The 13,571-nt window shown below is 39.6% G+C and overlaps 1 protein-coding gene across 4 annotated transcripts in view; it reads right to left on the bottom strand.

The window, feature by feature from the left end:
• Positions 1-8,216, bottom strand: part of LOC117238850 (tyrosine-protein phosphatase 10D) — a 46,597-nt gene extending 38,381 nt beyond the window's left edge. For 3 of the 4 annotated variants that reach the window (XM_033504058.1, XM_033504056.1, XM_033504059.1), the window contains exon 1: positions 5,225-8,215. In XM_033504058.1, the coding sequence (XP_033359949.1) occupies positions 5,225-5,323 (99 nt within the window). In that variant the 5' untranslated portion in view covers positions 5,324-8,215. Of the gene's footprint in view, positions 1-5,224 lie in introns of all 4 variants that reach the window. The other variant, XM_033504055.1, reaches the window with a different exon arrangement.
• Positions 8,217-13,571: the final 5,355 nt, after the last annotated feature.

Here is a 13,571-nt window from a genome sequence, read left to right as displayed (position 1 = left end):
ATATCTTGGTCTTTAAAAACGATCGAAATGGGCGTTGTCCGATCGAACGAATGGCGATTTCATTCGCCACGGGGCTCGCAGAACGGTACTTTCGCTAAAGAAACTTTCCTTTAGTCGATAAACCGTGAAACACCTAGTAATCCTTCGTGCTTGAACTTTCATTTATTCCAACGATATTCTACGATTTCACGGCACTCGTTAATCGATAAATAAAAGCGTTTGCACAATGTTATCTTGCATTTTTCTACTTTCCTATATATATGTGTGTATATATATATTATTTGCTAATCGCAGGAAAATAATTCCAAGAAATATACTTCAAAGAACTCTTTACACGCGCAATGTCTCGAGGTATTAAGAATAATTTAACGAACGTATGTATAGGTCCCTAGGTACTGCCGATGCCTTGATATGTATACATGCATGTACGTGTATGTATGTATGTATGCACACAGCTGTACATGACAAAAAATGTCAGAGGAAGAGCATTATTTGACATAGCGTTCGATTAACATCGCAAATACGATAGTAATCGTGAAATTATCCTCAAAGTCATATTTTTCGATATTTCGAATGATGATTTTTCGATGATTCTTTTAAGCCTTTAAATACCAGCCTGTATACTGTTATCGTCGTGCCTACGTATATAGATTATATAGATATAGCCGAGGTTAAGACAAGTCCGTAACAAGATGATATGCACGCGATCTTCGATACCAAAATGTTCGAAACTCGGAGAACGTCGGATCGGTCTGTTACTCGATAGGCTGCGCGTTTGCCCGATCTTACAACTTTCAGTCTGTTTGCGAGGAGCGTAATCGAACAAACAGTTTATCGTGATATTTCTACAACTGCAAGTTACATGAACGGAGTCGTGGGTTGATCGTTCACGGAAACGCGGGGACAATCAAAGTGGACGATGATCGTTTCGAACGTTTGTTGAAATAAATTTTCCTTCCCCGATCTGCCTATCGTAGTCATCGAATTATTCGCAGCTATTATCAAACGTTTCCGAGTTCCTCGTATTCAACGTCACGTGGATATCACGGTATTATAAATAAATCTTTGAATCGGTCTTAACCTTAGCTACGATATAACGCCGTCATGATAAGACTATATGTATAGCCCGGTTTAAAAAAAACATCGATGAGCTTGAAATCCCGAAACGCATGACTTTGAAAAAGATGTCACGTTCACCATCGTATTTACCCTTCTAGATCAAATTTTCCCTATTATCGATAATAACAGATACGTATACGAGAGGATACGTAGAGGATAAGTCGATAAAAATGACCATTCGAGATATTTAAGGTACCTGAATAAAAGTTTTCCGACGTTGATATATTCGAGTAAATTTCGATTACTATTATACGAACTGCGTCAGAAATACCAATTTCTTTACAGTCTTACGTATACGTACATTATCACAGGCGTCGCGTCGTGCATACAAATTCAGACACGTACAATGGAAAAATAATGAAAATTAAAACGATTCTAAGAACAAATATTATTTGTTCGTCTGTTCGTCTGTTCGTCTGTTCGTCTGTTCGTCTGTTCGTCTGTTCGTCTGTTCGTCTGTTCGTCTGTTCGTCTGTTCGTTTGTTCGTTTGTTCGTTTGATCAATGTGACACAATGTGTACACATATACGATATTGAAACAAATATTACGTTCGAAGATAATTCGGTTATATCGTTTACAACTGAGATATATATGCCGAGTTCTCATTACGATTAGGGTTAGGGGCGTGAAACGAATCCTCGTTTGAACTACACATGGTTGCTATGCAATCTACTACAGAACTTGACAAGTAACCGCGGTAATCAGACACTCGAGAAGCTAATCTCGGTCCTACACCTAGGTCCAACAACGAATCCGCGGCCAACGGGTTAGCAGGCTTATTCCTTCGTCGAAGTCTAAGCTGGAATTGATAGCAAGACGTTAGTTAACCAGTCCAAGAGCTCGTACACCAGCGAGAGAGACTTTCCGTCACGGTGACGCTGTCGAGGAAAACTATGACGGAGTGTGTCTAAGAACACGAAATCCTCGGATTCGTGGAGAGATGTCTCCGTTCGGGAAGCGAGGGAAATCGACGCTGCTGTTAATTGGTCAATTTGGGACAAAGACTGCTTGTCCGTTTGAAGAACCTTGATTAACAAAATCCCAAGGTTTATAGCGAGTCCACGGGTTAGCTGGACTTGCGCTGTGTAGGTACATCGACATCTGGTAATCGTTTTGCCCGAAGGAACCGTTGGAATGTTTACCGTCGAGTAACGTACCGTCGAGTACGGGTATTTCTTTTAACGAAGGCTATTATTATTACTCCATACTTTTGTTGGACGGAGCGTTCGTCCCGTTGACGGCGGCTACGTTCGGCGACTGATTGTCGCCTCGAGCCCAAGCTCGTTGTTACAATTCTCAAATAAATACAATTGGGTAGAATGACGGCAAATTGTTTAATTACAGCTGTAAACTTTAATTACAATTTTTATGGATTTTCCCAAAGTTTCAGAGGGGAGGCTCCGGTGTCCTCTCATCTCCGACATATACAAAGCACGATATGTAAAATCCAAGGTATTTATTATTTGCTTAAAAGAGACAAATAAAATAGAAATTAGTTGAATGCAATCTATTTCGTCTTATGACAAAGTAAAAACTACTTTCGGTGCGTTTCCTTCGTAGCAGAAATATTCCACTTATAAACAACGATTTGATACAAAAAAAAAAAAGCGAGTTAAACGAATACAAGAACTAGTAAATTACGTAAAATGCAATTAAATTGTACGGTAATATGTAATCGTAACTTCTCGTTCTTTCGTGTCGTTAATGACTGAAAGCCACTAATTGACGCAACTATAAATAAATGAAAAAAAAGTATAATCATATAACAAGCCCTCCGAAAGCCACGCGCTTTCCTATTCTTATCTCAATCTTTTTAAATCGAACAACTCGCGGAACTCGCTTAGTCAAACCATAAACGAAACCCGCAGCCTTATCAAACTCTAAAACATCGAATGCCACCGGATAAGATCGGATACGAATGGCAATTACATCGATACAAGCGAGCGGTCGAAAGCAATATGCCTGGATATGGGAGCGACGAGTTTGCACAAGAAGCATTCAATAAAATCGCCAAGCAAAATTCTCGCGGCAAACGCAAAATTATTCCGGTGGAAATTTCGCAATTCGCAACTTCCGCGATACGAAACGTTTCAAAACCGATGGAAATCCAGCGTGTCGAGACGTTGAAACGCGTGCATCAACAACGTTTGCACGAACAACGTTCGCGCGGTCGAACGGATCATTGAAAATCAAAGGTCAGTGGACATCGCACCGGATACGAGGCGACGTTCTCTCACGTTGGGAAAGTCAACCGAGTTTCGCAACCCGGAGACACGAATCAGCCGAGCAAAAGAAGACTAGATACCGACCGTGTGTTCCCCTTCACCGATCGCTGACCACAGCTCGAGACGAGATCCGATTCGCATCTATCGCGAAACTCGTGAAATCTACTATCGAGTTGGGCAACTTTTCAACCGACAAATCCGCTGCTAATTTTATTCTCTACGATGGGAAAATATTTGATCGAAAATATTTGATAGCAGAAATATTATTCTCTTCTGAAACGCGATGCACGCGTCCATCTACGGTAGCTCGCGAAAGTATCGAAACGCTTGGCCACGAACAAACCTTCTACGAATGCACTTAAACTTCGACGTCTTAAAATTCAACGTCTGCAACGTTCGCGCAGAATAATCAAATTTGTTGCGTATTGCAAATACTTCGATGTAATAACGAAAGGGCGTGAGAAAATAACGCGCGATTTAGATCCAACAAGGATAGATACGATCGAACAAAACATATAACAAACTTAAAAAAAAAATATGACAAACGACAAAACGATTCGGACTATAACTCCTATGGTTAGCTTGTCCGAAGCAGCGAGAAGACAAGATTATACGAGACAACTAGTGAAATGAACGAGAAAACAACTTGAAGAAATTAAGTAATACGCACGCGCTACTGAATTATAATAACAACAGCTGAGAATATTTATTATTATTATTATTATTATTATTATTATTATTATTATTATTATTACCATTATCGTTGGCGTTGTTGTTCTTGTTCTTGTTCTTGTTATTATATTCATGATACATATTATTAAGATAAACTTGTTTGCGTTGGAAGAGGAGCAGTTTCACCCTTTACTCTTTATAACCAAAATCGGCCTACTCTTAAACTCCGTACACTTAAATAGTTTAAAATAAACGCTAATCTTACCCTACCGTTAGATATGCTGCACGAAAATTTAGCAAACGATTATAACGATTACGTTGGTAAAGATCGAAACTAATTTCGAAATTCTATATACACATACACGTACTCATATGCAAAATCTACATTCGTAGTTGCGTACTTTAACGCAAGTAGGTATTTTGCAGAGATCACGATCATTTATCGTATTTAAATGATTCGTTATACCGATAAACCTCGATATTTAGGCCGTAGACCTACTTCATTGGGAATTAGATAACAGTAAGCTAACAGTTCGATACCGACGATTGAATCGGTACAATGATTAGCAATTAGAAAAGAAGAATTTATAACAAATATAACAGAGATCCGGGTCATTTTCGGATAAATTTCACAATTTTTCATCGATCGTTTACTCCTATACTTTAAGAAACGTCGAACAATGTAATCGAATAACTGGTAATTTGTAAATTTCCATCAGAATCTAGCTATTCCATCCGGTCAGGAAGAAGAACCTATTACTATCGATGACTCGTAGAATTATTACTTCGATGGCGAGGGAGGCCTTACGTGTATACCGCTTCTATGTATACGTTCCAAAGGTAGCTTTAAATTATAGATAAAAAATAAGAACAATTTCGATCGTTCTAAAGACTAATTTTACCCATAGAATATACCTTCAAAGAGAAAAGAAAAAAATTTCAAAAACGATTCATCGCAAGATCGGTACAACGAATAGCGACGTGAAAATTGGAAAAGATGGAAAAGTACAGTTTCCGTGGCTGCGACAGTCACGAGACAGTTGCTTCATCGAGGAATCGGACTAAAAGTTTACGCTTCCAAAGAACTTCAATCTCGTGTACATACAAGACTGTTGCGTACGCGCGGATTCTGTGACAGAAAGGCGTTCGAACGACACGTCCTAGATTCGTACGATCACCCAACCCCAATTTTACCCATTCTACTCACCTCTGCGAGTAACGTCAGAAGCAGAAGAAGGTTGCCGCGAAGCCTGGAAATCGGTCGCGGAGAATCGACGGCCACGTCCTTCATCCTTGACGAAATCATACAGCACAGTTATCAAGATATATAGAATTACGCGCGATTCTCGATCTTCTGTTCGCAGTTCGAAGCTTTCTTCTTTCGATCGACGGTATTCTCCCCCTTTCTCTTCTCCTCTGGCCTACTTGCACGCGACGATCGATTCACCGAAACTCACGATATCACGCACACTGTCGGCAAACACTTTGGCCGTCACTAAGAATGCGCGCGAGGAACGCTCGTGTGGTGTCTGTCGATCGATCGATCACGCACTGTGGATTGCCGCGATTCGCAAGCCGCGTACCTGCTATCACGAGGAGTCGCGTATCCCGGCCTGGACAACACCTTGCGACGATACCTGTTCGCTCGATTCGCGGGTAGCACGATGCCGACGATAGGCTTGTCGAGCGAGATGGAATCGTGGAGAAACAACCAGGGGAACGACAGCTGCCATATCCATCGGCAAGCTGACTCGAGTTTGGCTAACCGGAACGCTCCTCTCCTTCTGCCCTCGCCCCTCTGTCGTTGTTCCGGCTAGCTCGCTGTACACGCTATAGGTAGGCAAACGGTACACGATAACCACGTGTCGCCGTGTGTCACGAATGCGTGCCTCTTGGCTTTCTTGTCTCTTGGCTCTTGCCTCTTGCCTCTTGCCTCTTGCCTCTTGCCTCTTGCCTCCGCTACTTCCCATACATTTTCTACCGTTCGCTTTACAACGATCGTTGCGCGGTTCTCTATGCGCTATATGAGATAACTTCGGATTAACCAGCAACGACCTCTCTGTCCTTCCTACTTCGGCAAGTTGTAGGATTCGTTTACAAATCCAAGAGAACGAAACGTCAAGTTAGAAAATCGATGAACCACGATCGCACCAACGACATGTCGTTTCGATCAAACGACCGATCGAATTAGCACGAACCACGCGGATAAATGCGTTCGTCGACGACAGGCATGTAACGTTCGACAACGAGATCGTGCACTATCATCTTTTCTCTTCGAGAAACGTGCAACGTGAAACAGTTCCAACTAGATAACACTCAGCCTCATCCTTCTTCTCCTCTTCCTCCTTCTCCTGCTCCTCCTCCTCTTCCTCCTTCTCCTCCTCCTCCTCCTCCTCCTCCTCCTCCTCCTCCTGCTCTTCTTCCTACTCTTCTTGCTCGCCGCGCTCCTATTGCTTCTCGTTCCGAGCCCTTCGGCGCGTGCAATGGAATAACGACCCGGAGGGATGCTACCCTCTGCATCCGAGACAACGACAACGTAACGAACCGAGCGTTACAAAATCTGAGGTGTCGCCGTTATTAATCGAGAGATTGTCTCGATATTCTCTAGCAATCTAGTCGCTCGAAACGACTAGAATTTTCTCCGATATCCTGTAATCTCCTTTGATATTTTCCTTCCTCTCTTTCTCCTTTTTCTTTCCTTTTTCTTACGACAAAAGGTATTATTCGATTATGAATTTTTATTAAATCAGCATGTTTATTTTTACGCTTTCTTCTATCGAATACTTTCTTTTAAAAGTAAATGGAATGTACGACGAGGTAATTTCACTTTGTGAAAAGAAAATGCTAACGATATGAAAATACGAATCGCTAAAATTATTTAGCTTGTTTCTGCTATCGCGTTTCCCTTCTCGTCTACCAAACAGCTTGCGTTAACGTCGTACAATTATGTAAATAACGAACGTCACAGAACGCCGAGTGAATTTGAATCGATCTTCCAGCCAGTCCAGCGTGACTGCGTTTCTCTCCTTATCGCGCACTTTTTCTATTTCGAATCGAATCCTATTTCCAAATGAAATTAATTAAGTTAAGACGTATGAAAAATGGGAATTTTTTCGAAATTCGAAGGGAAACGTTTCCCCGTATGTCGCTGTAATCGAAGATACGATCGTTGGAACAACGAATCAAAATCGTTTGGTTAATTTCATACGGTTGTCACTCTCGATTCCGGTCGATGATGAGAATATCAGCCGAAACGTGGCAGTACGTTCGATGTTTCAACGTCAAGGTGAAAGACGCCAGCTAGGGAACGGTGTCGAGTGGTTATCAAATGTGAAACTCGAAGAACGTTTTATACTTTCGTCCGATATAGGCGTGTCTGCCGATTGATATAAACGAGTTTTCATATTTTTTCCGATTCAACTCGATTCACGACGTGTCAAAGAACACGAGCGTACCGTACCAACAAAATCAATATGTCAATAACAACTACTGTTCGATATAGGTATCCAACGAATATCGTACGAAAACGAGAAAACCGCGAAAACCATCGCACGTACGTCCTCTTTTCTTTGTCGGGCAGGAACCTGTTGTCCTGCTTCGCCAACTTGACGGGCGTCGATGTCAGAGGTAAACCAAAACATACGTGATCAATCCGTCGCGCACAACACGCACCACACACTGTTAAACGGTGAAATTCTCTGCGAAACGAGTATACACGACTTGGCAATAACGAAATCGAACACGTTTCATCGTCGACCGACACACATCCGTCGCCGTATCCCGGATTCTTGCTGCGTGAAAACGAACTAGCAACCAGCAAAACGAGATTTCGCACTGTGAAACGAGACTACACGGAGCGAAGGGAACTCGTGACAGCCAGGAGCAGCAGGCCCACGAGTCGAATCCTTGCCACGAAAGCAGAAATCGAGAGGCAAGGTAGCTTCAACGACGACAAATACGCGATTTCGTCCGAGCTGAGGTGCACTCGGTCAACTGGCGCGCTTTCATGACGCCTCTCCCGCTGCAGGCACGGTCAACAGGACCTCGGCTACTCTCACGGCACTCCAACTCGTGGGCTCGCCGAACCAGCAGCAGCTAAATCGCTTGCCTTGCCTCGTCCCTGGCCTCTCCCACCGTCGCACGGCTAACCTGACTGCCTTTTCATTCCATCCGTTTTTCTCGTTCTCTCTCTCTCTCTCTCTCACTCACTCACTCACTCACTCACTCACACACTCTCTTTCTCTCTCTCTCACGCTCGCTCGTTCGTCTCACCATCGTTCGAATCACCGCCGACTACTGCCCCGGCCGGATACCCGACGCAGCCGCCACCACCACCAACGTTTTCCCTCTCCCTCCCCCGCCCCATTCGCCGCTTTCCGTCGTTCCCTACCATCGAGTTAGTGCCACCAACCTAGTACTCCCACCACCGCCACCTTTTGTATTCCCTGCTGCTACGAACCGCCGCGCCGCCATCGTCCCCGTCCATGTTCGCCGCTCCGAGTTTCCTCCCTCGCTCACTGTATGTTCCTCCAACTAGAGCTGCTTCGCTACCTATCCCAATAGAACGTTTCTCTGTGAGTTCCGTCGTGTATGCGTGTACGCGTGTATGCGTATAGACTAGTAGCCAGGAACGTAGCTTGCCAAAGAGATACTTGGTTCTTCAACTGCGTGGGTTCGTTGACTTACTTCACGATCCTTTCGTCAAGTTCGCTTCCAGATTAGATTTCGTCTTTACCGAGACAAACAATTTTTTCCCCGGCACTTAGATTTTCGTTTCATACGTTTGATAACAAAAATGACGTGTTTAGGATTAAAAGTGTTTGTTGAAGATGATCAACATGTTCCTGTGAAACTGGACGACTCGTATGTTAAATATCGTGGAATAATCGAGTATTTACGTAGTTACCGGTGAAATACGTTCGAAATTAGAAGGATGTCGTAAATGTTTAAGAGTCTTACAACTTTGGTAGACTTCTTCGAGTTATCGAATGTCGTTCGTCTCATGGTACGTATTGGCACATTCTTGGAAACGAATCATATATTACATTATAGAAATGAAACAATTCCTTTTACAATTAATTTTAAAATAGCTTTTGCTTACGATAATAATTTTTATCAAAATCTCTAAAAATAAATTACCTGTACAGTTCGAATAAAAAATGTTTGCCGTTAAGGTAGAAAGGAAAGAAAATATAAAGTCTCTATCGATACATAGTTACGTTTAATTTTTTGTCTGTTTGCAACTCTCGTTTGTTACTCTCGATTCATCTTAGAACTAAAACTTTCGTTCGCTATCTTTGAACTTAGAACCTACCTGATATTTACATAACCGAAGGATAAGACGTGTAAAACTCAGGGACGTAGTTAAAAGCCTCTACTTTCTAATATACTTCTCTGTGACAAGTAAAGCGACTAATGGCGATGAATTCGACGAAGATACGACAACACAAGCAAGTTAAAATTGACGATGATATTGTTGTTTAAGGAAGTGCGTATTGCGCAGGCGTAATATTTCTTCCGTAATAAAAGAATTCAAACGCTTCATCTGTTTCCTTGATAAATAAATAGATTTAGTTGATTGTTTGTTTGCATATAACCCTAAAATCACATGTATCGTTGGATCGATTTTCAAGTGTAAAAGGTTTTAAGCATAAAGGCTTTAAATTTCTAAAGAATTGTACATATCGTTGTTTTATTAAATTTCATATAACAAGATATTATCGAGTACATCGTATTATATCCTTATTTTAATGAAAGTTACTTTAATGGAGGTAAGCTACAACACGATATATTCTTAATGCTTAAATATACCGTTTCGTTACTGGCTTGTAACAAGATTATTAAATTTATTTGTACGTCATTAAATATAGATCTAAGGAAATTGACCAACGACACCTTATTGAATCGCTTATCAATAATATAAGCAAATGTTAACAGAATAACTTCATAATACGAATATAAATACTATTACCTGAATTTGTAATATTAATGCATGAAAGAAAAACGAGAAATTTCAATCTACCGATAAACAATTAAATCTGAAACTGATCTTTTAGGCACAAAATAAGCAGACGTATAAATTCATGCGGCTGAATCGGTAAAGCTAACGTTGCAAAGGAATAATCGTAATCATCTATCATTTGAACTTTCGTATTAAAGATTTCGATTGATATTTCTGTAATATCGATTGGATCCTTTCTTTTTATATGTACTGCGCAAATTAACTAAATTTTTATTAATTTACAAATTACTTGTTATCAAATCCTTAAAGATAAAACAAAAAGCAACCTATTCATTGTATATATTATTTGTACTTTTTACCATACGACAAAAATTTGAATGATACTTAAATAATTAGTTAAGTAGTAACATATACTACGTATACCGATTATTTAGTATCTTAAGGAGGGGGGAGGGGGGAGGGGGGAGGGAAATATCAAGTATTCTTCAATATATCAATGCTCTCTAATTAACAAAAAGTAACAACCAACAAAATTAAGAATTATTAATCATCGAAATAAAGAGCCTTTAAAAATATCATATCGGATAGAAATGACAATCATGAAAATTAAAAATTTCCATCTAAAATTAAACTTTATTATCAATGTCGAACTAAATCAAAAGCCCTTAAAAGAATTTCACTTCAAAATATGACAGACTAACGTTATAGACAGAATATGATTTCCATAATTTTTGGACATGTTGTAGAAATCGATATTTTAAACAACTATTTCCTATGCGTATAAGGGTTGGTTTCCAAGATATTGGCGAAAAACTACCGGTACCACTACAGAGTACTCTGCTTATAGCTTTGCGTCTATGGCAATGTATTCGTTGATGTTGGTTGCCGGTCACCCCATGGTAACCGAATAAAGTGACACCTGATTCAAAAACTTATGTAAACTATAAACAAAAAATAAGAATTAGATTCGAGTTAGGAGCTATTTCATCCGGCCGCCGCACGGCGGCTGCAGCCAATAGCGCTATACGTATACGATGTCATAGGCACGCAACTACAGAGACAGTTCGCTGTAGTGGTACCGGCAGTATTTCGCCAATATTTCGAAAACCATGCCTGTACAGAATTTGTACCTATAGGAAAAAGTTGTCTAAAATGTTAATTTCTACGATATATCGATATATATACGATATTGGAGGATAGTCAGTCTTTCTACGGTTTCATCTTATAAAGAAATTAGGATTTTAGTATCAGTATCCTATTGCTCTTAATTTTAGTATCTTACTCCAATGAATCACGAGGGTAAACGAGTAATCAATTGCTTGATGGTTTTCAGTAAGAGCCATTGTCATAAATGAAATAACATCGTTAACGATAAATTCGGAATCGCTACGGGTACGATATGTAAGCATCAAGAATGTACACACGCACACACGCACACACGCACACACACACATTCACAGCTTGCTTCGACCTGATCAGCCATATTGCGACGTCCGCTGGAATTATGCACGCTAAATCGAAATGGTCGTTGATCGTGGCGTGTGTTTATACAGTATAGTGACAGTGACAACCACACCTTTTTCCCCTCTTTTTCTTAGCACTTCGCTACATATATTTGCCCAGGCTCTCCTCTTCGCGAGTAAGAGTTACTGGAGAGACACACGCACACTATCAGTCATGCCGTGTTAGCACTTGTATCAACAGAACTTTACCAATCGTTCCTTCTTTTCCACCTCCAGCCCCTGGTACGCTCCCCACTTTTCAGAGCAACCTTCCACCAGCGCTGCGTTCGCCCTCTACGCTTCTACCCTTATTGCGAGCCCCGAACAGAGAAAACTATCTACATGCATATACGTACCTATTTTGCGCGTGTGCACAATATTCATTCGTTTGTAACCGTGTTTCGTGTCACACCCACACAAAAGAGCCAAACACAGGCATGCAATGCGAAAGACGCATACGTATCAAGAGAGAGGACAGGTTGTCTCTCGTAACTGTATTAGAAATTTAGATCCGTTTAAGACTGAGAGAAAGGGCATTGATTCAGAAATTAGTAGTGCTTCAATGAAATTTATAAAATTATTTACTTTTTAATCGTGTATGTGCGAGTATGTACGTATGTATTTGGTTTTTGCAGATATCTTATTTGCATATACAGTTGCGACTATATTAAAAATATCATGTGATAAAATATTGATCGGTAAAAGATTGGATTTGTTTCCGGGAAAGAAATGAAAATTTCTACTAAAGAAATTTCATCGCAGGATGAAGATTGTTTCGCGATGATAATTAATCGAAATAAGTTAATAAACACGTTCTTGTATTTTTGTAAATTGTTTTAAATAGTTTTAAATTATTTTAAATTATTTTTGGAGGTATCATAGTATTTAGAGTATAATAAGATATATTTAATATTTCCAATATCGACACATTGAATAGTTTATGAGATTCATCGTTACATGTACAACATAACAGAAATTCGATTAAAAAATTGCGAAACTTTATTCCACGATTGTGTCGATATTATCGCTTCCTTTTATTCCTACAACTGATGAACTATACATACATCGATATTAGATGTTAAAACTATTGACTCATCGGTAGTTAAAACACGTGCATATAAGATACAGAACGATGGCCATCACAGTTGACTACCACATAAGAATACATACACTCGTGTGCGATACTCTATTTAAAATATATCTTGGACAATCGCAATCAAAGAACTAACACACGGATGGAACAGAATAAAGATCAAATATATGTCGATTATTTCTACGTAATAAAGAACTTTTTTTCTAATTTCAGAAGAAATTCGGAATCGCCGATTTTATGCTTTTTTTTATGGGAAAACCACTGCACACTCTGTAAACTTACTTTTGCACTTTATTAAGAATAAAATAACGAATCTGTTGATAAAGCTTTACCATCTAAAGAATATGAAGGAATCTTCCTTTATCACGTTTCTGTAGCAGATTCATCGCTCGCTTTAATTATTTTAATATGTACGTACGTATGTACATTGTACATTTTTTACATATCCTTAACATATTTTATAATTCTCTTATATATATATATATATATATATATATATATAAACTAAAAGATACTAAGTATTGTAAAGGAACTAGCTTTAAATTAGCAAAAAGTTTGATAAAATTTCATATAATCTTGAATATTGGGTACGTTGGAAACTACATACACGTGATAATGTTAATTATATTACAGCGCCAAAATATGAAAAGTAAATGCAAATTTCGATTTAATTTTTCCTCGCTACTTAACACTTTCGTTCTTTAGTGTAACACCGTTCGAAGATATATGATTTTATTATAATTTGTCCGAGATAAACCTGGATAATTAATGAGGGCAATTAATCGATGTTTAGTCTCTGAAAGATACGTGGACTGGAGAACAATCGGATACCAATATCAAACATACATCATACGGATTCTACCTTAGCGGTTAAACAGGAATCATGAGTATGACATCACCAACAGGTTCGTTCTGTTTCGTCACTATGGACTTGTTATCCCGCATTCTTCTATTTATATATACACATACTCATTCGAATAATTCTTAAACGATTTCA

This window comes from Bombus vosnesenskii, unplaced genomic scaffold (genome assembly GCF_011952255.1).
Source record: "Bombus vosnesenskii isolate JDL3184/JDL3185 unplaced genomic scaffold, Bvos_JDL3184-5_v1.1 scf7180000013644, whole genome shotgun sequence".
Lineage (NCBI taxonomy): Eukaryota > Metazoa > Arthropoda > Insecta > Hymenoptera > Apidae > Bombus > Bombus vosnesenskii.
The sequence above is the reverse complement of the archived record's forward strand: the minus strand, read 5'-3'. Positions and strand labels throughout refer to the sequence as shown.